At 38.0% G+C, this 25,983-nt stretch overlaps 1 protein-coding gene across 1 annotated transcript in view; it reads left to right on the forward strand.

The window, feature by feature from the left end:
* The window catches only part of KIF11 (kinesin family member 11), a 64,009-nt gene that overhangs the window by 7,746 nt on the left and 30,280 nt on the right, over positions 1-25,983 (forward strand). The window contains exons 3-14 of the mRNA XM_006880340.1: positions 195-292; positions 374-452; positions 1,945-2,130; positions 2,246-2,370; positions 5,492-5,582; positions 5,898-6,140; positions 9,190-9,285; positions 11,638-11,726; positions 14,767-14,854; positions 16,988-17,176; positions 23,718-23,925; positions 25,025-25,197. Coding sequence (XP_006880402.1) covers positions 195-292; positions 374-452; positions 1,945-2,130; positions 2,246-2,370; positions 5,492-5,582; positions 5,898-6,140; positions 9,190-9,285; positions 11,638-11,726; positions 14,767-14,854; positions 16,988-17,176; positions 23,718-23,925; positions 25,025-25,197 — 1,665 coding nt within the window. The remainder of the gene's footprint in view (positions 1-194; positions 293-373; positions 453-1,944; positions 2,131-2,245; positions 2,371-5,491; positions 5,583-5,897; positions 6,141-9,189; positions 9,286-11,637; positions 11,727-14,766; positions 14,855-16,987; positions 17,177-23,717; positions 23,926-25,024; positions 25,198-25,983) is intronic.

Consider the following 25,983-nt stretch of genomic DNA (forward strand, 5'->3'; position numbering starts at 1 on the left):
GTCACCCATTTTGTATAATAGTTCTTGAGTTCTTTGTTTTTCAGTGATGCATAATATTCCATTGTGTGAATATACTACAGCTTCTCTATCCATTCGTTTGTTGTTGGGCACTTAGGTAGTTTCCAGCTCCTTGCTATTGTGAACAAAGAAAAATTTTATTGATTTTAAGAAATGTTTTTGTTTGTTTTGGTTAGGTTTTTGGAGCATCCACTAAACAAATTGATGTTTACCGAAGTGTTGTATGTCCAATTTTGGATGAAGTTATTATGGGCTATAATTGTACTATTTTTGCGTAAGTGACTCATCATTTTAAAATTGATGGGAAGTTTAGATAGATACATTTGTTTTTGATCATTTTTGTTAATCTTGACAGATATGGACAAACAGGCACTGGAAAAACCTTTACAATGGAAGGTGAAAGGTCACCTAATGAAGAATATACCTGGGAGGAGGTATTCTTGTTTATGTTAGATTTCCATCTCTAATAAGGACTAAATTTTATCTAAGAAAGCATAAAAGAGGGCCTTTGTCTCGAAGCAGAGTAGTATACTCATGTCAAACATGAATTTAGGATAAATAGTTGTTTTTGTAATGTACCATTTAATTGGAACTGACTCAGCTGACCCTTCAGCTGGTTTTCAGAGGCTGTAAATTGCACAGGAGGAGCAGCTGGTAGATTTGAACTGTCTACCTCTGGCAGCATAACTTGTTACCATCAAGCCATCAGTTACTTGAATAAAATGAAACTATATGCTAGCTATCTTGTATGAAACATCGGATTGTCTTTTTTTTTTTTTTTTATTAATTGTCTTGAGATAGAACCAGATAAGTGATAAGAAAAGAGAGGTCAGGACCCAAGAGTTGAAGGAGAATTTTGTGGAAATGTAAAAGATGAGTAGGGCTTGCAAAGAGAGGGCTTTGTTGTGAGGGACTGAAACTCAAAAAGCATGCTATTTTTTATAAATGATGACCTTGAGTTTTCAAGAAATTACTGAAAATAAAACCAGACCAAGCAAACTCATTGCCATCTCATTGGAACCAATTAGAACAATTCCAGCCGGTCTCGGGAGGCAGTAAACTACATGAGATCACATAACCACTGATGGATTCAGGCTGCTAGAAAGGCACTGCCTGTGGGTTAGCGTGCCACTTCCTATGAAGGCAACCAGAGTTCCCTTTAAAAATGAAGATCAATGTATTACTTAGTAGGGAGCTCTGAGACGACAGAGAAAGATGACTTCCCAGAAATCTGCTGGCAGGTCAGCTATGAGTTGGTTCTGATTCTATGGCAATAAATTTTGTTTTAATAATATTTAATGTGGAAAACATATAATATGTTTTACAGATTTCCACCCTAGTGTGTTTAAATTTAAATGAGATTAAAGACTGTGTTGATTTTCTAAATGATTAACATTTAGGTAGAACCTCCCTCTATCTCCAGTATTTACACAGTTGAGGCATTTACTTACTTTAATAATGAATAATAAGACTATAGAAAACAATAACACACACAAAAAAAAAAAAGAAAACAATAACACAAAGGAACTGTCATAGATGGAAGGCACAGTTTCAGAATTTAGAGATACATAACAGTTCTATTAAGGACACTGTGTATTTGAGAAATAGATTTGCTTATGTATTAACATACGTACTGTTTAGGTGGGCCATTCTAATCATTCTTTGATGGAAAAATGGAAAGGATTATTGAATTTGACTTTGTAAGTAATATTCAATTTTTTGCCGCATAATGCTCAGAAAGCTGGCTGACAGTTATTTGTAGATTTGTGGCAGGTGGAAAAAGGAATACTTGCTGTTGAAGATTGTAAACGATTGGCTTTGTTCATAGGCAGGCATTTTTGTTTTTTTTGCATATTGTTACTAGTTTCTTAACTATTCCAGTAAATGAAATTCTTCCTTTATTTTAATTCTTCTTAATAATTTCAGGATCCCTTGGCTGGTATAATTCCACGAACTCTACATCAAATTTTTGAGAAACTTACTGATAATGGTACTGAATTTTCAGTCAAAGTTTCTCTGTTGGAGATCTATAATGAAGAACTTTTTGATCTCCTTAGTCCATCATCTGATGTTTCTGAGAGACTACAAATGTTTGATGATCCCCGTTACAAGGTAACTTAGTTTTTGATGAAATATTTCTAAATTTCAATGTTAGAATACTCTTTTAATAGTCAGAATATGGATTTATTTTAACCAATCTAATGGATGCTTTTTGATATTTGGTTAGAGGGGAGTGATAATCAAAGGTTTAGAAGAAATTACAGTGCACAACAAGGATGAAGTGTATCAAATTTTAGAGAAGGGGGCCGCCAAAAGGAAAACTGCAGCAACGCTGATGAATGCATATTCTAGGTAAGAAAGCCATTTTCTTCTTCCAAATCCATTTTCTTTTTAAGAACTAGAAACTTGAATAAAATTAAATTGGAGTTGATGTCGTTATGTGCTGTTGAGTTGCTTGTGACTCATAGTGACCCTAGGTACAACAGCTCTAAACCCTGCTCTATCCCTTGCCAATTTCACTGTCTCTGACACGCCTATCCCCATTACCCCAGTGATGGAATCAATCCATCTCATTGAGGGTCTTCCTCTCTTGTGTTGTCCCTCCACCCTCCCAAACATGACGGCCCTCCTTGCAACATACCCAAAGTATGTCGGACAAAGCTTCAGAATCTTTGCCTCCAAGGAGTACCCTGGCTTCACCCTCTCCAGGACAAACTTGTTTGTTGTCCTACCAGTCCATGGTATATTCAGTACTCTTTTGCAGCACCACAGCTCAAAAGCATCAATTCTCCTTCTATCATTCCTACTCATTGTCCAGCTTTCCCTACTCATTGTACAGCATAGCAAGTAATTGCAAAGACCATGCCTGTATTAGGCACAGTTTAGTCTCCAGACTGAAATTGTTGCTCCTCAGTACTTTGGAGAAGTCCCTGAGAGCAGACTTTACCAGGGCAATTTGGTTTTTAATTTCCTGGCTGTTGGTACCAAGACTGTTGATTGTAGAGCCAAGCAATCTAAAGCTGTCAACAATCTCACTCTCTTCACTCTCTATCATGATGCTGCCAATCGGCCCAGTGACGAGAATCTGTTTTCTTGACATTGAGTTTCAATCCCTATTGAAGACTACACTCTTTGACCTTCTTCAGCAAGTGCTTCAGGTTCTCCTCAATTTCAGCAAGCAGGGTTGTGTCACCTGCATAACGTAGGTTGTTGATGACTCTTCTCCAAACCTGATGCCACACTTCTCATAGAGCCCAGCTTTCCGGAATCTGTTCCGCATACAGATTGAAAAGAGATGGAGATAGGATACATCCTTGATGCACACTCTTCCCAATTTTGAACCATGCAGTGATTCCTTGCTCTGTTCTGATGACTGCCTCCTGGTCCAAGTATGTTTTACGTAAGCAAAGGGAATGGGATTCCCATTCCTTTCAAAAGTCAGCCACAGTTTATTGTGATCCACACAGTCAAATGCCTTTGAGTAGTCAATGAAACATAGATAGACATTCCTCTGGTACTCCTTACTTTTAGCCAAGATCCATATGACATTAGCTATAATCTCGCTAGTGCCATAGTCTCTTCTAAATGCAGCCTGCACTTCAGGCAGTTCTCTGTTGATGTGTTGTTCTAGTTGTTTTTGGATGATCTTCAGCAGAATCTTGCTTGCATGTGATATCAATGATATTATTTGATAATTTTCACACTCTGTTGGATCACCTTTCTTTGGAATAGGAACAAATATAGATCTCTTCCAGTCACTAGGCCAGGTGGTTGTCCTCCGGATTTCTTGGCACAACTTGTTGAGCACTCTAAATTGGAGTAGATTAAGATATATGGATGGTATACTTGGATTTTGTGCTATAAAGAAGGGACTTTGCTAACTGAAAAATTTGAGATTTATAGGAAAAGTGCTGCTATTAGGAGAAGGTTGGAAGGAGGATGAGGACAAGTTGAACTAGAGACGTAATAACTTATATGAATATCAGAAGCAAGGTAGTGAACTTACCTGATCATCAAGTTCCCTGAACTAAAACAATAAAAACTGACCTATTAATTTCGTTCCTTATAATAATTAACAATTTCTACAATCGATTTTAACATTTATAATTGCAACTATGTAAAATATATTTGCATTTAAAGAAAGGGAAATAATGTAGCGCGACATAAACATAGTTAAGCTAATGGAATTGTGGGTGATTTCACATTTTTAATTATATTTTCCTCTATTGGCTTTTTAGTAAAAGGAAATTTCATCAATTTGTAACTTAATCTGCCATAGAATTTAGAAGAAAGAATGGATGACTGTAAAATTTCTTTCTCGCATATATAAAATTCCCATTATTGCTAGGTTGGTCTAATTAAGGACTTCCTATTTCTAATATGCAGACTACAGCAAAGCTTTCATTTTATGAATTTATGTGATAAAAACAAAAATTAATTCAGATTTCCAAAGCCAGAATTTCTTTCCATGTTTAATTACCTTCATTCTATAATTCCAAATTAGGAATGGGTAAATGATGATTGAAAAAGAAATTGTTGTTAGGTGCTGTATAGAGTTGAGTACTCCTCATAGTGACCCTGTGAACAAATCTGGAGCCTGTCATATCCTGTGCCATCTTCATTATTTCTGAGGCTCATCTTAGCCCATTGCTATAGTCACTGTATCAGTCCATCAGTCTTCCTCTCTTTTGCTGATCCACACCCTTTCCAAGCATGATGGCCTTTTCCAAGGATAGCCTTTCCAAGGTCTTACATGCGTGGTATTTTGTCTTCTTTGTATCCAAGAAGCCCTCTGGCTGTACTATCCAGGCCATCTCTGTTTGTTCTCTTGGCACTCCATCAATTCTTCTGACATCTTATTCATTGTCCAGCTCTCATATGCATAGAAGGTGATTGAAAAGACCAGGTACACATTACTCTTCAAACTGATATCCTTGCTCCTGAATACTTTGGAGAGGTCTTTGATTGCAAATTTGCCCAATGCAGTATGTCTCCTGATCTCCAGATTGCTGGTACCATAGGTGTTGATTGTGGATCCAAGTAAGATGAGGTTGTTGTTAATTTCAGTCTTTTCTCCGTCTATCATGATTGTCCTGGTGGTGAGAATTTTTGATGTTGATAATATACTTAAAATAGTTTTATTATGAATAGAATTCAGTGCAAATTAATTTTGATTAGATCCTCAGACCACAAGTCTTCTGTCACAGCCAAGGAATTGCCCCACCCCTACCCTACATTGAGCTGTAAAGGGTACTGAGAATTGTATATATCTTGAGTCTTTCTGTGTTTTACAAAGTTTTCAATTGATCCTTACTGGAGTCTCCCCTGAAAAGTGTCAAATTTAAGAAAGCAAAAACTTTATCTATTTTTCGATGTCTTACTGGTATTTTGTTTGTTTGGGTTTAGATCTTTATTGTTTTGAATATTGTATTGAAAGCAAGTGGTGACTTGGTAACATAATCTTGTTTTCTAGTCGTTCACACTCCGTTTTCTCTGTTACAATACATATGAAAGAAATTACGATTGATGGAGAGGAGCTTGTTAAAATTGGAAAGTTAAACTTGGTAAGCATCTGCCTCAATGTCCTCATTTCATTCTTGGCCATTCATAGAGCAGATAGAAATTTTTTACCTCTGAGTAATGTTCTATATTCATTGTGGTGTTAGCTTTGTAGTAGGAAAAGAAATTTGTTAATTATAGAGAAATTATTTTGCTGACTCTTAATACACTGAGAAAGAAATTTCCTCTTGGAATTGTGGTTGTCCTTTCAGCCTAATATTTTGTTGAATCTTTAATACTGTATATATCTCATATATCTAATATGAGTAAGTTTTCAAGTCCAGTAGACGTAATAACTTAATTTTGTTCTTAAATTAAAGGTTGATCTTGCAGGAAGTGAAAACATTGGCCGTTCTGGAGCAGTTGACAAGAGAGCTCGGGAAGCTGGAAATATCAATCAATCTCTCTTGACTTTGGGAAGGGTTATTACTGCTCTTGTAGAAAGAACACCCCATGTTCCTTATCGAGAATCTAAACTAACTAGAATTCTTCAAGATTCTCTTGGAGGACGTACAAGAACTTCTATAATTGCAACAATCTCTCCTGCCTCCACCAATCTTGAGGTAAGCCCATTCACTGAAAAATATGTCCAAGTGTAATAGCTTTAATTCTTATTTAGCTATTATATTGCTTAAAATGTCCATTCACACGCTTTTTTGGTGCTATGCTATATTCTAAACAAATCTAGACATTTCCCTCTTGTATATAGACGAGAATACCAATGAAAAATATTTTCTCTTTTCTGGCAGTTTTTAACCTTAAAAAAACAGCTAATGGCTTTTCCCACCATCTTGAAAGTCAATTGTTATGCTTGTTAGTGGTATAGAGATTTAACTGAGATTTTAGAAATGAGTTGACTTGGATGCTATTGTTTTATGAACAAAATGTTGTGCAGACTGCTAGGGAGAATTGAAGGTGGGGCTAAATATGTGAGAAAAGATGGAAAAACTGAGAAATGTGATAAAACATACTTTTTCTAATACTGTGATTTGAATGAAAATCTACAATGTGCCAACTGAGTTTTCACTCAGCTATTTATACACATTTTTGTTTTATAGTATCAGTTACAATATCAACAATGTAATTATACTTTCCTCGCTTCCTCCATGTAATTCTCATTTCCATTAATCCTTCTATCCTACCCCTCCCTCTCTTCTGGGCTTTATCCTTGGGCAAATGCTATGCATTTGGCCATTTATGGTTGGTTTCTCTAGAGAGCGAATGCCTCCTGGTGTTATTGGTTACCTTGGAAACCTATCATTGTGCTGAAAATTGAGCCACAAGGATGAGTTTGGTTCTGGGTTCAAAGGATGATTAACAGTCATAGTCTATATTAGACTAGTAAGCCAGGGCTGATAAAACTTATTTTATTATCGTTACCTACTTTAGAGTTAGAAAAGGTTGTAAAAGGATCTAGCTCCCTAGTTATTTTTTTAACATCTTTATTGAGATATAAGGGTGGTATAGTACAAGTGAGTTATGGTTCTCATCGTTCTGGTGATTTGAATCCACCAGCCACTCCTCAGAGAAGGTTGGTCAGTCTTCTCTTGTGTAATTTACAGTCTTAGAAATCAGGGAGCTCTGGTGGCCTAGTGGCCAGAAGCTGCACTGCAATCCCAGAGGTATGTAGTTCAAATCCACCAGATGCTTCTGTTGGAGAAGGAGGGACAATCTCCTCCTGTACCAGTCAGATCTGATTTGATGGTACACACACAAAAATAATAAAATAAATTAAAAAAAATCAGCTGGAGGTTGAGCTGTGAGTCAGAACCAACCTAATAGCAATGAGAAAGGGAGAGAAATTAGGAACAATTTGTGTAATAGATCTCACCCACTTCAGTGGTTTTTGTACAGTCAAGTCATTCTGCAGCCATCATTGATTGCCGAATATTTCATCAACCTAGAAAGAAACCATGTGCCCATTAGCAATCATGCAGCATTTAACTGACTCTTCTCCAGCCCTTAGCAACCATTAATCTACTGTCTATCTCTCTGTGTTGCTATCATGTAGCATTGAGTCGGAACCCACTCATAGCTGACTCTGGTGGAATTTTAGAAGCAGTAAATTACACACAGGAGGACCCTGACTGCCTGTCTTTTTCCTTTGAGCAGTTGATGAATTCAGATCACTTGCCTTTGAGCTGGCAGTGCAACTCCTTACCATTAGCCACCAGAGCTCTGTGTCTCTATAGATATGTCTATTCTGAAGATTTAATATAAATGAAATCATATGTTCTGTTGACTTTTGTCACTACTTTCATGTAGCATAATGTGGTTTTTTTTTCTTTTGCATTAACAATTTTTTAAAAATAATTTAAATGAGCATTTACAGAGATTTTGGATTTCCATTCATTGCTGCACTTCTCCCCCCTCCCCAGCCCCCCCCGTCCCCGAGTTTGCTCCTCTCATTCAAAAGTAAAAGAAACACTCCTTCCCTGGGACACAGTCCCCCCACACTCCTCCTGCCACCCCAAGTACATTCCACTATGCAACCTTAATTGTGGACTCTTGTGATAACCATAATACCCTATCATACATTGCTTTTAAATTATTCACTCCCTCATCTGTTTCAGTGCAGTATACACAATTTATCCAGTTTTTCTCAGTCTTACCCCAACCCTGATATTAGTCCCATTTTACAACAGTGGCACCATGCAATATTTGTCCTTTTGCGACTGAGATATTTCACTCAGCATAATGTCCTCCAGGGTCACCCATTTTGAATAATATTGCATGAGTTCCTTGTTTTTCAATGCAGCATAGTATTCCATTGTGTGAATATACCACAGCTTCTCTATCCATTCGTTCATTGATGGGCACTTGGGTTGTTTCCAACTCCTTGCTATTGTGAACAGAGCTGTGATAAACATGGGTGTGCATATCTCTGCTTGGATGTCAGTTATGGCCTCTTTGAGATATATTCCCAGTAGTGGAATTGCTGGGTCAAATGGTATCTCTATTTGCAACTTTTTGAGAAAGCGCCATACCGCCTTCCACAGTGGTTGCACTAGCATAATGTTTTTAAGGTTAATCCATGTTGCAGCATGGATTAGTACTTTATTCTTCTTTATGGCCAAATAATATTCCATTGTATTTAGAACCAAATAATATTTACCTGTGCATTCATTGGTTGATGAAATGCATTGAGTTTTAAGTCTAATCTAAATGAAAAGTAAAATTAGATTGAATTGTAAGATTAGAGTCCCTAAAAACTGTGGGGGTGGGAGGAAGGGAAAACTAGATACTCTTTTTTTAATATTTTCTTGTGATTTGTTCAAAATTTAGAGTCAATCAGTTTGCCATTCAATAATTTATACATACTGTGTTTTATGATATTTGTTGCAATCCTCATAATAGTACACTTTGCATTTCCTTTCTGGGTTCTCCATCCTATTTTGCCATCTTTCCTGCCCTTCTTGCTTTTGAATTTTGTTTTGGGGCAATATAAGTATCTTTTCAAGTACCTTTTTTGTAAAGTTTGGGTATAGTAGTCATAATGAGTAGGTTTTTAAACTAGATGTTAGTGTAAGTTATTATAAGTTATTATGTACTATAGATAATGTTACTATAATACTCAGTAATTTTAGTGTTTGACCTGCTTTACCATGACAGGAAACCCTAAGTACATTGGAGTATGCACATAGAGCAAAGAACATAATGAATAAGCCTGAAGTGAATCAGAAACTCACCAAGAGAGCTCTAATTAAGGTAATTGTGACTTTTCTGTTGAGTACTGCAATCTGATTTGGTAAAAAGTAAGGTACTGAAAATGATCATTGTTACACAAGCTATTAAATTACCTGTGATAAAGCTTTACATCTAGTGACTTAAACTCACCTTATATTTGACAATGTTTTTCTAATGCTAATATATTGTTTACAGTTCTACCAGTAGAGTTAGCTTCATCAAAAACATTTACTTACACATTTATAGAATTTGTACCACTAAGACATAAGTTACATCCTATAACATTCATATATTTTAAGTATATCATTTAGTGGTCTTAGTAAACTTATAGTTTAGGCAACATCACTACAATACAGTTTTAGAAATTTTACTCCTAATCATTCTTTCTTCACTGTAGCTGGACTACCTCAGCTCCTCAAGGGTATATTTTTTTAAAGGAAGGCAGACCAAATGCTTGTTTCATTCCTTCCAACTAGTTCTCAAAGCAGTGTCGTTATAAACTACTTAACATATTTGTATTTCAATCTACTGTAGTTGTTACCCTAAAGATGAACAGTCTCCTCCCTTATGATTTCTGGCCTTTGAAAATCCAGTGGCTTTCAAGCTATGTGCTGGGTTCTTACTCCACAGCAGTGACTTAGATATTGAAATTGCCTTAACACAGGCCTTAGCTGTTGTCATCTCTTCAGCCTTCTGGTTGGTTTCTGGGTTCATTTTACTATCCTTAATAGATTTCCTTAATTTTTTTCCTAACTCATTTGATAAGACATTTCAGGTTTATCTTAATTATTTCCTAATTTAGTCTTAGCATCAGACATTTGTCTAAAGAATCCTAGTTCCTTTTAGTGGGCAATGTTATTTGACGATCTGCCTGATATAAAAAATGGAGTGATAATGTCACTCTTCCTCACTTAGCTGCATGGAGGACATTCCTCTAAGGCTGATTCCTATGTAATGTAGGTCAGAGATCAGATGTACCTCCACTCTGTAACCTTTTTATGAATTGGGACACCAGCTGTCCCTTCTATGGTACTCTACTATGCTGGGTTCAACAATTCATTGTAACAACCAACCAGTTTATTGAGCATACTCATAATCGGAGGCTTAATTAGGAAAGTAATAGGTACAGTTCAGGATCAATTTGTAAGTAACAGGAGCAACTCAGGATACAGTTCTTAAGACACCTTTTTCTTGAGCATGCCCACAGGCAGGCATCTGTCTCCAGGTCCTCACTCTAGGCCTTGGTCCCTGCTTGGGCAAATGTTAACAAAGATCTTTGGCTTCTCACATAGTGCTTAAATGTACTGCACTCTAACAGAAAGCCTCTGAAAGCCTCCTCCATGAAGAGTATCTCATTCTGTGTGTGGAAAGTCCACTGTAGCTACCTCACATTGTAGGCTGGGGAGCCCATTGTACCATCTTTAACTGATCTGATTTCTGCCATCTTGAATCATTGCTGCCTACAGTGTTATAGCTATCCTGTCTCCTGGGTCTAGGATGTTCTCAGCATAGAGACCTTGGGTCCTAAGTGCATGCTCTGCTGTCTCTTCTTGATGAAAGTGAGGTTTACCCCAACCTTGGGGATTCATGTCCTTTATATTTAGCTACAATTTCCTTACCTGAGTGTCATACACCTTGTTTATATTAGCAAAACATTCTAATCTCCTTTAGCCACAAGCAAATGATTTACATAGTCTAGTGACATAGTCCATTGGGAATTGTACTGCTGACTCAATGACTGCATCTCTCTTACAGTGTGAATCCACCAGCTGTTCCATAGGGGAGAGATGGACAATGTCCTTCTATACCTTATACAGCTCGGGCATCCCAGGAGAGAGTTAGCCATGCATCAGTTCTGACTTGCTTGCAGTTAGTTCTGACTTGATTGCAATGAGTTTTGAGACTGTCATTTGAGGAGCCCTGGAAGTTGTATATTGTGTGACATTTTGAACTGCTAACCTTAAATTTAGCAGTTTGAATATACCTACCACTCTGTAGGGAAAAGACACATTTTCCTCTCATAAAGAGTTACAGCCTCAGAAACCCAATAATCGACTGGTGATAGTGCGTTATGCAATCATTTTGTGAGAATTAGAAGACTATGGCTAAATGAGCCACATTAGAGCAATTTACTGCACACGACGACTGGAAGTCGTATTTTTTCCTTAAGACGCTCATATATTTTTTTATAATGACTACATTTAAAGAAGCATTGAAAACTTGAAAAACTTGATATTTAGACAAATTAGTAATTATTTATTGCATTTATATATGCTTTTAAAAACAAAAAAACAAACTTTGTTTTATTTGTGGTATATTTTCTCTAAACTGAGTGAATAAAATGTTGACACTAACACCACTTCTCTCGTGTAGGAGTACACAGAAGAGATCGAGCGCCTGAAACGAGACCTTGCTGCAGCCCGTGAGAAAAATGGAGTTTATATTTCTAATGAAGACTTTAGGTAAGCACTTAGATTCCAACTTTATAGAGTCATTTTCTAAGTCTAGGTCTTCTTTCTTAACACAGTATTTGGGGTTAAATTTACTTATATGCCCATAAATAATTTTTTTTCCTTTTTACTACTGTTTGTTTTAACAAGCAGTTTTCAAACACATTCTAGAACATTTTTATTAGCTTCTTATATTTTAGTAATTGTAGAGCCACATGAAATTGCAGGCAAGAGTACAGAGAGGTTCCATGTATTCTTCACATTTTCCTCTTTGTACTGGTTTTCCAGGTCTGCTATGACAAAACATTTATTGTCTCACACTTTTAGGAGGCTGGGAGTCTGAGATGAGGCTGTTGGCCATAGAGTATTCCCTTCTGAGGCTTTGAGGGAGACCATGCTTCATGCTTCTTTCTTAGCTTCTTGGAAGCTCCAGGCACTTTGGCTTGTAGCTTTAGCATCACTTGGCATCCTGTGTGTTTCTCATCTTCATTTTAAAGACATTAGTCATAGGATTAGGATCCACCTATTTCAGTGTGACATTATTGTAAACTAATAACATGTTCATTTCCAAACAGGGTCACATTCATAGGTATAGGGCTTACAATCCCAGTATATAACTATAGTACAATATCAAACCAGGAAATTACATGTGGTGGTGCGGTAAAAGGGGTGTGTGTGTGTGTGTGTGTGTTTGTATACATGTGTGCACACATGTTCTATGCCAGTTTATCACATTTTTAGGTATGTGTAACCATTGTAACAACCCAAATAAAAGACTGTTCCGTTGCCTCACACTCTCTAGTCACACCTACCTCACTCTCCCTAGCACTTTCTAACCCCTGATAACCATTCATTATTTTAATCTTCTTGAAACCTTGAAATAGTAAGAATAGCAACAATGGCATCAGAGAAAAGGAGAGAATGAACAAAATGAGCATGCTAAGGATTAGAACTTGGAAAATTCTTCATATATTCATTCTGGTGGCTTAGTGTTGAGGAGTTGTGCTTCCTGGTTCCGACATGACAGCGTATAACATAACAACAATTATCCTGGGAGGTATTTGGGAGTATACCCAGGTTGAATTTCCAGGAGAATGCCTCTTTTTAATAGTGATAAACTTATTTATACTTAATTGATAATAATGAGAAGCATTTATTATAATTTTTTACTGAGCTTTTTTGTAAATATTACACCATCACTAATAGTTTGTAAATCATTTAATAAATTAGATTTTTCCATATTCTAAATATCATAATATTCTGTATATCCTTTTTGGATCATAGGCTAATATTAAAAAAATGTTCAAATTTAAATTTCATCAGTATCATAGGCTATTAAAAAGAATGCTTTGATTACTTATATGTGACTTTGTTTAGTGTGAGGAGTTTTGGTAGTGTTACGGTTAAGGCATTTGGTTGCTAAGCATGAGGTGAAGTGTCTGCTTCCGTCAACATTTACAGCTTTGAAAACCCTATAGGGAAATTCTTCTCTGCTCTACAGTATCCCTAACTAACAATCAGTGGGTTTTGTCTGGTTTTGTCTAGTTTTTTTCCCCTCCTCCTTTTTGTGTATGGTCGAATTGGACCCAACTGGCACAGGAAAAGATTGCTGCTTCTCCTCTAGCAGATCATGTGGTGGATTTGAACTGCATGCCTTCAAGATTGCAATGCAGCTTCTTGCCACTAGGCCACCAGAGGGCCCTTTGTCTAGTGTTTTGATAGCTCATGTCTAATATACAATTTGCTTTTTTTAATAAAGAATGATTTTGTAAACTTACATTTTAATTGTTAAATAACAAACATCGATATTGAGACTTTGTCTCATATACTTTGGACATATTTGTCTCGTGTACATGTGGACTTCTCCAGGGATCAGTCCCTGGAGGAGGATGTCATGTGTGATAAAATGGAAGGTCAGCCAAAAAGAGGTTTACTCTTAATAAGGTGGATGGACACAATGTCTAAACAGTGGGCTCAAATATTGCAGTACTTGTGTGGTTGATGAAAGACTGGGTAGTATTTTGTTCTGTTGCTGCTATGATTTAGGACCAATTTGATAGCATCAAACAAGTCAAACACATGTAAAATAGCAGAGAACTTCACAGGCCTCACGGATCTGGAAGGAGAGAACATGCTAACACTGTATATATTCATTGAGACACCAATGACTAAATGACCCTTGACCTTCAACTCTGATGCTTGAAGTTTGGAGTTTTCTTTTGGACTTTTCAAGTGACCAGACCACATACAAGAGAGTAATCCTATGACTTGACCTTCCAAACTTACCTGATGTACTTCCTTGTTTTTGTTCTTTTTCTGGTTGTAATAAATGGGTAACTCTGAGTGTAAATAGTCTCTGAGTTTTGTGAGTCATTCTAGTGAATTTTAGAACCTACTGGGGCAGTAAGCTATTTGAGATGTCAGCTTTTGCCTATTTGTCAACGACTGAAGGACAGCCTTCTGATATGTGGCAGTTAGTGTTACAGTCAAAGAGGCAGCTGCATGAAAGTGACTGATGTTAGGATGATGAGGTGGGAAAGTGGGGATATGAGTTATCTTCACATTTTAGAAATTAGCCTCATGTTGGCTATAATTCCCTCTGTGTGATGGGAGGAAACAGTTTGTACTTGTCTGCTCTCTACATACTTTAATCGTGCTCTCGGTTTTAACTCCTTATCTTACTTGTAATCTCTGATGGTTTCAAATCTCAGGACTTCCATGGTTCTGGGGGAGGGGCCCCATATTGACCCTTCGTATCCCTGATTACACTTAGGTTATTAAATCTATACAAATACATTCTTTTTCTCACCGTTAGGTATGGATTCCCAGTTTCAGAATGGTCTCAGAAGGAAAATACTCTGTATCTAAAACAAAGACAAAGAATACTTTCATGCTTTGCAATTTATATTTATAGCTTGTGGATACTTAGGTGTCATTATGATAATGATACAGGTTATGGGTTTATGTAACTGCTATAATTGTGATAGAATAAATTTTATAGATGTTCTGGGGAAAATACTAACTTTCAAATTCTTATGAAAATTTATTTTAGAGCCATGAGTGGAAAACTAACTGTTCAAGAAGAACAGATCGTAGAATTGAATGACAAAATTGGTGCTCTTGAGGAGGAGCTAAGTAAGGTAAGCATTGAAAACAAAGCAGAAAATCTTATTGCCATCATGTTAAAGGTAAAGCTTACCAATTGTGACATTTTTATTAGTGCTTCATGGCAGAAAATTAAATTGTGTGATTTTGTTGTTAAAGCTACAAAAGCAATGGTGATTAATTTTATAAAACACAGTGTATGTTCATATGAAACACACTGAACGAAGGAATGTGTGAAACACAATGTATACAAATTTTGTATGCAAACCAGTATAAAATTTTTTTTAAAGTGGGGGCTAGGGAACTCTGGTGACCTAGTGGCAAGAAGCTGCTCTGCAATCCTAGAGGTACTCAGTTTGAATCCACTAGATGCTCTGCTGGAGAAAGAGGGGCACTATCCTCCTGTACCAGTCAGATTTGATTTGATGGTACACACACAAAATAATAAAATTATTTAAAAAAAAGTGAATGCTGAAACATTTCACCAACATGTTTATCAGATGAGGTAATCTGATGTTGTTGTTGTTATGTGCCGTCGAGTCGTTTCCGACTCATAGCGACCCTATGCACAACAGCCCTAAACCCTGCTCTATCCTGCGCCAACCGCACTGCCTCTGACACACCCATCCCGATTACCCCAGTCACTGAATCGATCCATCTCATAGAGGGTCTTCCCCTCCTGCGCCGTCCCTCCACCCTCCCAAGCGTGATGTCCCTCTCCAAGGACCCGTCCCTCCTGGCGACATGTCCAAAGTATGTCAGACGAAGCCCCAGAATCCTTGCCTCCAAGGAGTAGCTTGGTTTAATCCTTTCCAAGATGAATCTGTTTGTTTTCCTGGCAGTCCATGGTACATTCAGTACCCTTCTCCAGCACCACAGCTCAAAAGCATCCACTCTCCTTCTGTCCTCCCTAGTCATTGTCCAACTCTCTGATGCATAACAAGCGATTGCAAAGACCATGGCCTGTATCAGGCGCACCTTAGTCTCCAGAGAGACACTGTTGCTCCTGAGTACGTTTGAGAGGTCCCTAACGGCAGACTTTCCCATCGCGATATGCTTTTTGATTTCCTGACTGCTGGTGCCAAGAGCGTTGACTGTGGAGCCGAGCAAACTGAAGCTGTGAACACTCTCAATCTCTTCGTCATCCATCCTGACGCTGCCAATTGGTCCAGTGGTGAGAATCTTTGTCTTCTTGACATTGAGCCTTAGTCCATACTGAAGGCTGCAGTCCTTGACCCTTCACAGCAAGTGCATGAGGTCCTCCTCAGTTTCAGCAAGCAGGGTTGTGTCATCTGCATAACGCAGATTGTTAATAGATCTTCCACCAATCCTGATGCCACAATTCTCCTCATAGAGCCCAGCTTCTCGGATAATCTGCTCTGCATACATGTTGAAAAGGTATGGAGACAAGATGCATCCCTGGCGTACACCCTTCCCAATTTTGAACCATGCAGTGTTACCCTGCTCTGTTCTGACTATTGCCTCTTGATCCAAGTACAGGTTTCGCATTAGCACAATTAAATGTTCTGGGATTCCCATTCTTCTCAGAGTCAGCCACAGTTTGTTATGATCCACGCAGTCAAATGCCTTTGCATAATGATTATTCAATCTGATGTAGTCATTAAATAAACTGGGAGCTCTGGTGGCTTAGTAGTGAGAATCTGCACTGCAATCCCAAAGACATGTAGTTTGAATCCAGCAGCTGCTCTCTGGGTGAAAGATAGACAGTAAATCACACAAGAGGGGACTGCCTCTGAAAACCCACTGGACGCTCAGCATTTGGTACTAACTAGTCTGCATACAACAAGTAAATTGGAGAGGTTGGTCTGACCCTTGTCAGGGTTACCACCTTCACATTTCCACCTTTATATTAAATTCATTGACACTGTTGGAGAAAATCTGAAGAATCCATTTCGCTACAATAGGCTTGTTTTTTAATCTCAATCTTCAGTGAATTTACAGGAAGAAATCAGGTATTATATGAAATAAGTGATTTATACCCGGTAACTTGTTATAATTTTATAACATTTCAGTGTTATATAATTTCATGTTTTATAAGCATGAAAATATTTTGTTTTCTAATACTCTATTATGAACTAGCCAGTTGTCTCTGAAACTAGTTGAACATTCATGCTTTTTTAAAAAAACTGTTCAATGTCTTATTTTAGGTTACAGAGTTGTTTGTGGATAATAAGAATGAACTTGACCAGTGTAAATATGAACTGCAAAATAAAACACAAAAGCTTAAAGTCACGGAAAAAAATTTACAGGCAACTAAAATTCAGCTTGTGAAAGAAGAATACATAACATCAGTTTTGGAAAATACTGAGGAGAAACTTCATGACGCTGCCAGCCAGGTTGGTCCTTTGTTGTTGTGAGGTAACAACGGCTGTGGAGAACTGGGTGAAGTAAAAAATATTTGTTATCACCTCTCAGGCAGGTTCTGCACCCCTAGGCCAGAGGAAGGCAGTGGGAATGGGAAGTTGCATATGGGGTAGCTATCACAAAAGTTTTATATGCTGGAGGTTGGAGGGAGGGCAGTCGGTCCAGTGGTCAGCTCTCCGTGGAGGATGCTGATTGGATGCCCTCTGCCTATTCCCATATATGGAGCTATCCAGGACCCTCAGGTGGGTTGCATCATAGCAGATGTTAGGTAGGATGTGTCTGGTAGTCATGCTCTCTTCTGATTGGCTGTAGCCATCTCACGCCAGGCTAACTGAAATGTCTCTCACAAGGTACACCAGCATGGAATGTTGCCCAGCTCCCAGGTGGCCTTTTATTCCAGCCTTTTTTGGTTATATAGGGGTGACATAGTCTTTCTAGCTACTTCCTGTTGTGGCAAATGGGGCTGGCTGGTGCAGTGGGAAGAGGTTCACTTGGGAGCTGGGAGTAAGGGTGAAGCAGCATTTGATTTACTGTGACACAAGAGATTTCTTGAATTCGGTCTGCAAAAACTTAAAAAAACAAGGAGCAACCATTAATGCTGAACACACTATTAGAGAATTTGGGCCAGCCGAGTAAAGAGTGGAGTCTGCCACCATCCTAGTTGTGAGCTGCCTGGGTTTCCCCTGTTTCTTATGTTATCTCTGAGTTTGTGTAAGTTTATCTAGATTTTCTTCTACTACCTCACTTTCATTGATATAATAACATTGTTCACTAAGAAAAAGACAGGTGCTACCTTTATCAGCTGTGAGCAAGTCTGCTTAGTAATGCTACCTGGGCAAGGGAGGTGATTTGCCTTGTCGTTCTAAATTTGCTGAAGTTACTAGGGAGTGTCTAGGCCACAACTGCCTACGCTTACTGTGACAAATGAGGATGCTAAGAGTCCTACTAGGGCGGGAAGAAAGACTGCCTGTCTGGACCGGTATGAGTGAGGAGGGATAAGAAGAAGAGCAAGGTCCTCCTGCATATACATCATGAGTTGAAGTGCTCGCATGGCTGGGACGCAGAGGAAAGGAGATGAAGTGTCAATTTGTAAAGAGTTGAGTTGCACCAAAAGAATCCTCCAGGAGGGGCATATAGAGTGCTAGACATGACGGTAGTGGCATTACACTTAGCTGAAGGAGAGGAAGAGCTATAATAGCAAAATAACTAGTATATGTATTAGGTTGGAACTGAGAAATAGAGGGTGTAGGGTTTCCTGGAGTATAGGTTAAACTGAGATTGAAGGCCGAGGAAAGAACAACTGCTAGAAGTGGGGAGCGATCCAGGAAGGTGCAAAGAAAGCAGTCAGAGATGTCTCCAACTTCAGTCTGATTAAGCAGCCAGGCTCCCTGGCAAATTAGAGGCAACCAGGAAAAGGAATGTATTGGGTGAGAAGGTAAAACTGAATTTAAAAATGATTCTTGAGTGATGTTTGACAGGTCAGCTAAATGTTCAGTTTCTGGGACTATGTGAGTGTAGACTCGGAAAACTTTTAATGAGGCTGCTGAATTTGGGTTTCTGTAAGTATAATTTGGCATCAACGCCCTTAGCCTATCGATGAAGGCAAAAGGAGAGCATTTAGCAACTTAGAGATGAAGGTAGCATTAAGAACAGGTGAACTTGTTGGTAAGGAATCCCAGTTCTTTCTATAATGCAGCCTGGCAGTGAGCAATAAGGAAGGCATATTTAGAATCAGTATAGATGGTCCCTCGCTTCCCTTTGGCTAAAATTAGGGCTCTGGTAAGAGAGACTAGTTTAGCCTTTTGTGAGGAAGTGCCTTCAGGCAGGCAATTAGCCCCTAAGGTTTTTTGGTTAGTTTCTACTTTGTGGCAGCCAGGGCTGAACTGCTGACAACAAACAGAATAAGGTCGGGGTCCGATAAGGGAATGTCCATCAGGCCGTACCTGGGTGAAGACAGATTACGAGCACTTCTCCCATAAAGAAATGAGAGAATAAAAATATCTTTCTTTGCTTATGCATTAATTATTGTTAGATGCTGTTGAGTTGTCTCTGATTCATAGTAACCCTGTGATCAAGAGAACAAAGCTTTGCTCAGTCCTGCACCATCCTTACCATCTCCTATGCTTAAGCCAACCATTTCAGGCACTTTATTAACATATCTCATTGAGAGTCTTTTTCACTAACCCTCTACTTTTCAAAGCCTCATTATCTTTTTTGTACTGGCTCTTTTTGATAATGTTGTTGTTGTCACAGGATGTACAGGCTAGATTTAGAAGAGGCCGTGGTACCAAGGATATTATAGCTAAGTCAGGTGCATCTTGGCTGAAAGCAGAGAGTACCAGAGGAATGTCTATCTGTATTTCTTTGACTGTGCAAAGACATTTGACTGTGTGGATCACAACAAACTGTGGCTGACTCTGAGAAGAATGGGAATCCTAGAACACTTGATTGTGCTTATGCAAAACCTGTACTTGGACCAGGAGGCAGTCGTAACAACAGAGCAAGGAAACACCACATGGTTCTATATTGGGAAGGGTGTCCACCAGTGATGCATCCTATCTCCATACCTTTTTAATCTGTATGTAGAATAGATCATCCAGGAGACTGGGCTCTATGAAGAGGAATGTGGCATCAGGATTAGAGGTAGACTCATCAATAACCTGCATTATGTAGATAACATAACCTTGCTTGCCAAAACTGAGGAGGGCTTGAGGCATTTGCTGCAGAAGGTCAAGGACTGCAGCCTTCAGTATGTATTGAAGCTCAACATCTGGAAAACAAAGATTTTCACCATTGGACAGACTGGCAGCATCATGATATACGGTGAAGAGTTTGAATAGTGAACAGTTTGCTTGGCTCCACAATCAACATTCTTGGTGCTAGAAGCCAGGAAATGAAAAGACAAATTGCACTGGGAAAATCTGCTGTAAAGGACATCTCCAGAGAACTCTTGCTAATATGCCCAAAATATATGAGTCCACCATTCTGGCTTTTAACAAGTACTTTAACTGCATTTCTTCTTACACAAGTTTGTTCTTTTAGGGTGCTAGGATGTATATTCAGTATTCTTTGCCAGTTTAGAATTCAGACATCAATGCTTTAATTGTATAATTTCTACACATATATGAGGTGATTGAAAATACCATGACTTGTGGAACAGTGAACGAACACTAAATTTTAAAAAAGTGAACTAGGGGAAGGGAAAAGGAGGGAGGGGGTAAAAAGGACAACAGTGAATGAATTAAAAAAAAACAACAACCCAAAAACCATGATTTGAATCATGTGCACTTTAGTCCAAGGTATTAATTAGGGACCTATTTATCTACCCAAATGATATTTCAGTCAATTACAAAGAAACCACTGTTTCATTTAAATTTTCCTCACTGGAAATATTGATTTTAAAAAAGAAGGAATGAAATTTCACATTATTTTTTGGAAGTTTTAAAAATGGGACATGACTTTCTTTTGTGAGAACCTTTAAAATAATGGTGTTGTAATACTTTCCCCGTATGATAATGATGGTCATTACAAAAACAGGAGAAAGAAAAGACCAAAATGGATGTCACAATAGACTGAAAATTGCACTAGAGCATCAAGAAGCCAAAATAAAGGGAAGAGATGCCAAAGTGAAAAAGATAAATGGAAGATTTTAAAGAGCAGTTCGAAATGAAAAAGCAAAGTATTACAATAGATTGTGCAAAGAGCAGGAATTGGAGAATAAAAAGAGAAAAACTCGCTAGACATTGAGGTTGAAAGAACTGAAAAACAAGTTCAGGCCTTTGGCTGCAATACTACTATGGGCAAAATTTTGAATAGTCCAGAAACTTTCAAAAGAAGATGGCGGGAATATACAGAGCACTGTATAACTAAAAGAATTGATGGACACCAGAATATTTCAGAAAGTAACATATGATCAAGAGCAAATGGTGATGAGGGAAGAAGTCCAACGTGCATTGAAGTCAGTGGCAAAAAAAATAAGGCCCTACGAATTGATAGGATACCAACTCACATGTTTCAAATGACAGAGGCAACCCTAGACGTGCTCACTAATCTGTGCCAGGAAATTTGAAAGACAGCTACCTGGCCAACTAACCAGAAGATATTCCTATTTGTTCCCATTCTGAAAAGAAGACAATCCAAAAAAAATGTGGAAATTATCAAATAAAATCATTAATTCTAGCAAAATACTACTGAAGATCACTCAAAACCAGCTAGAACAACGCAGAGAGAACTGGCAGAAGTTAAGTTGGGTTTAAAAGAGGTCATGGCACCAAGGGATAGCATTGCTGATGTCAGATGGATCTTGACTGACAGCAGAGGATACAAGAAAAAGAACTATTTGTGTTTTATTGTCTTTGCCAGGGCATTTGACTCTGTGGATCATAACAAATGATGGCTAACATTGAGACAGGAAATTGCAGAGCACTTAATTATACAAAACCTGTACCTTGGTCCAGAAGCTGTTGTCAGAGCAGAATAAGGACACACTGCATAGTTTAAAATCAAGAAAGGCAGGTGTCAGGGTTGTATCTTTCTTTATGCTGAGCAAATAATTTGACAAGCTGGACTTTATGAAGAATGTGGTGTCAGAATTGGTTGAAGACTCATCAACAACCTTTGTTATGTAGATGATACAACCTTACTTGATGAAAATGAGGAGGACTTGAAACACTTGTTACAGAAGATCAAAAACTATAGGCTTATGATAAATAAATGTAATATAGATTACATCTCAACATCAAGAAACAAAGATCCTCACCAGTAACGGATAGGCAATATCATTATAGATGGAGGGAAGATTGAAGTTGTCAGTGATTTCATCTTACTTGGATCCACAGTCAATACCATTGGTGCCAAAAAAAAAAATACCATTGGTGCCAGCAGTCAAAAAATAAATAAATAAAACCCAAATTGCACTGGGGAAGTCTGCTGTTAGGGTTATTTCCAAGGTGCTGGAGAGCAGTAATGTCAGCTTAAAGACTAAGGTGTGCTTGATTAAAGCCAGGATCTTTTCACTCACCTACAATGCATCTGATAGTGGTTTCAGATCACTTCTCAGTCACTTGTCATGCATCAGAGAGCTGGACAATGACCAAGGAGGATAGAAGGAGAATTGATGCCTTTGAGCTGTGGTGCTGGAGAAGAGTATTGAGAATACCATGGACTGCTAGGAAAACAAACAGATTTGTCCTGGAAAGGGTTAAACCGGGTGGCTCCTTGGAGGCAAGGATTCTGAGGCTCCGTCTAACATACTTTGGACATGTTGTGAGGAAAGACCGGTCCTTGGAGAGGGACATCATGCTTGGGAGGGTGGAGGGATAGCGCAGGAGGGGACGGCCCTCTATGAGGTGGATTGATTCGGTGACTGGGATAATCAGGATGGGAGTGTCAGAGACAGGGCACAGGACAGAGCAGGGTTTAGGGCTGTTGTACATAGGGTCACTATGAGTCGCAAGCGACTCGATGGCACATAACAACAACAAACAATGCATCTGAGAGCTGAACAGTGCAAAAGGATGGATAACAGAAGAAAGATCAATGTCTTTTGAGTTATAGTGCTGAAGAAGAATTCTGAGTATCCTTTGACCTGCTAAAAGAACAGACACATATGTCTTGGAAAAAGTGCACTCAGATTGCTCCTTGGAGGCAAAGATGGTGAAGCTTTCTCTCACATACTTTGGGCATGTTGTTAGGAGAGGCAATTCTTTGGAAATGCACATCATGCTCGATAAGGTAGAGGATCAATGGGATGGACTGACACAGTGGCTGTAGTAATGGGATCTAGACCTGGGAGAGTACAAGCTTCAGGTTCTATTGTTCATAGGGTAGTTAGGAGTCATACATGACTCAATAGCACTTAGCAACAATTAGATATTGTAAGGTGGTGCTTCCCTGGAAGTTCAAATCTGTGCCGGTAGCTCTGAGGGAGAGACATGTGCCGTCTTCTCCCCTCTATGGATAGCCTCGGAAAACCCATTAGAGGGTTAGCTGAGTGCGTTCCGATATCAGCGTACTTTAGAAAATAGTAAAATACTAAAAAAGCTTTTGAAGAAGTGTAAAACCCCCTTTTGCTACTGTGAAAAAAAGTTCTTACAGTATTCCTACAGTAATTTGGTAAAATCCATTTTGCTTGCCTAGATAAATAGGGCAGGACTCCTGGAGGTATAGTGCTTAACGTGTCATGCTGCCATCCACAAGGTTGGGTTGAATCCACCAGGCAGTCTGTTGGAGAAAGATGGGCAGTCTCCTCCTGTAAAGATTCACCCCATGGAGAGTTGCTGTGGGTCAGAATTGACTTGTTGGCAGTGAGTTTGTTTTATGCTCGGTGAGGGGAAATAGCATTCTTGAACAAAACTGGATAAATTAATGTGAGATTAAGAATTTCTAGTGATACAATGCCTGAAACTTAGTAGTTCTCATCAGGAGAAATCCTATGTAGCACATAAATTTTCATGAGGATGCTTTTGTCTTATATATTCATCTTGCCAATATTATTTTTAAAATCCTATATAGTTGCTTAATACAGTTGAAGAAACTACAAAAGATGTATCTGGTCTGCATTCCAAACTGGATCGGAAGAAGGCAGTTGATGAACACAATGCAGAAGCTCAGGGTACTTTTGGCAAAAACCTGAGTAGTCTGTTTAATAATATGGAAGACTTAATTAAGGATGGCAGCTTAAAACAAAAGAACATGCTAGAAGTTCACAAGACATTGTTTGGTAAGGTCACTCATTTCTAATTATAAAAAATAAAAAATTTAGGTGATAGTGTCGTTACTTTCTTCCCAATGCACATACCATTTGTTCAGACTAATGATTAATTCTTTCACTGACTATGAATTAAAACAAAGCTTATTTGCTCTAGCTTTTTGTTGTTGAATTATGCATTTGTTGAGACTAGATGCTAATTCTTTTAGTGACTAAATTAAAACAAACCATAGGGGGTTTTGTAGTTGTTGAATTACGCTAATTAAAAGGGAACTCTGGAGGCTTAATCTGTAGGGAGTTGCATTTGGAACCTAAATGTGGGGTGACTTACTGGTGGTACAAATCCACCAATGACTCCTTTGGAGAAAAATGAGCCATCTCCTATGGATTTATAGCCTCTGATGACCTATTGGAGGGTCTTAAGTCAGTTTTGATTCTACCATAAGGAATTAAGCTCAGTTGATTAAACACCAAGTTGTTAATTCAACAGCAATTATGTATATAGATTTCAGAAGTAAAGCTGTCTTATCCCTGAGTTTGGCTGATTGCACTGTTAAGTTTCTTGAACTTACTTCTAGAAATTTTCTGTGAATAAGCTTTTATAACTGTTTTTAAAATAATACATATCTTGAAAGTTTTTCTATTTTGTCACAAGTTTGCATATTATTTTCAGCATTTTATTGTTTTTCTCCCTTTAGAATGAAAACTCTTAAATACTAAGTCACTTGTGAAAATATCTTCTTTTAGAAAATGGGAAAATTCTAGAAAGAAAAAAACTTTAAAATCACCTAGTCTTGTCATACCAGTAATCCATTTTGTGTATAGCTCTTTTTTCCTATAAACTTTTACCTTCTGTAATACTGTTTGTTTTACTTAGAGGTTAATTTGAAAATATTCTAGTCTTGGTTTACTATATAAGTCAGATACTCTTACAGTTATGTCAAGTGTTTATAGAATAATACATAAAGATATTTCCTTGCATATTTAATGAAAGTTATTTTAATTTTATTTGATAATATAGATCTAAAAAGGATATTATTTTGCCAGTCTCTTTGAAGTGACTCAGACCATTAAATGTTTTCAAAGTTTGTATCTTTTTTTTTTTAAATAGGAAATCTACTTTCTTCGAGTGCTTCTGCATTAGACACCATTTCAATGACAGCACTTGGATCTCTTTCGTCTATTCCAGAAATTGTGTCTACTCGTGCTTCTCACATTTCTAATATGATATCAAAAGAAGAATCAGTCGCAACTGAAAGTAAAATTATGCTTCAGAAATTGATTGTTAGTAAATCTCTCGAAAAATTTTTCAAGATCATATTTGATAAATTTTCAGTAAAAGCATGTTAACTGCTCTTCGATCTTAAGCTTTACAACACAGAAGAAAATATACTATTATGAGACAGTATGCTTATCATTCTCTAGACTAATCTCTCAAGTATATATTTTCCCTAGAAAGAGTAATATTGAAATGTGTATAACCTTTCTTTGAAACCTTTTTTACTCACATAGTGTAACATTTTCTGTAGGATTTATCATTATGACTTTTAGAGACTAGAAGAGGCAGTGCAAGCTCCAGATGAATTAAAGATGGGGCCAGTCCTTGGAAAAAGACATCTTATGGAAAAGGTGGAAGGTCAGCAAAGGAGGGGAAGATCTGCCCATAAAGAAATGAACTGACACAGTGACTGTAGTTTGGGTTGAAGCACAGATAGTGAGGATGGTGTAGCTAGGGCTGGGCTTTGATCAGCTGTTCATGAGTTGAAATTAACTCAGTAGCCCCTAACAACAACATGGATTTGTCAGTTCTCTCCGAAATTGGTAAATCATCCTTTCCTCAAAGGGATAATCATGCTAATGTTACAGCAGCTCTGTGAGAAGAAAGTATTGGGTAGTTACTTTAAAAAATATAATTATTTAGGTGAGCTCTGGTGGCCTAGTGGCAAGAAGCTGCAACTGCAATCTCAGAGATGCCCGGTTCGAATCCACCAGATGCTCTGCTGGAGAAGGAGGAACATCTCCTCCTGTACCAGTCAGATCTGATTTGACAGTACACACAAAACATAATGA

This window comes from Elephantulus edwardii, unplaced genomic scaffold, assembly GCF_000299155.1.
Source record: "Elephantulus edwardii isolate Elephantulus edwardi_28Jun2011 unplaced genomic scaffold, EleEdw1.0 scaffold00007, whole genome shotgun sequence".
Classification (NCBI taxonomy): Eukaryota; Metazoa; Chordata; class Mammalia; order Macroscelidea; family Macroscelididae; genus Elephantulus; species Elephantulus edwardii.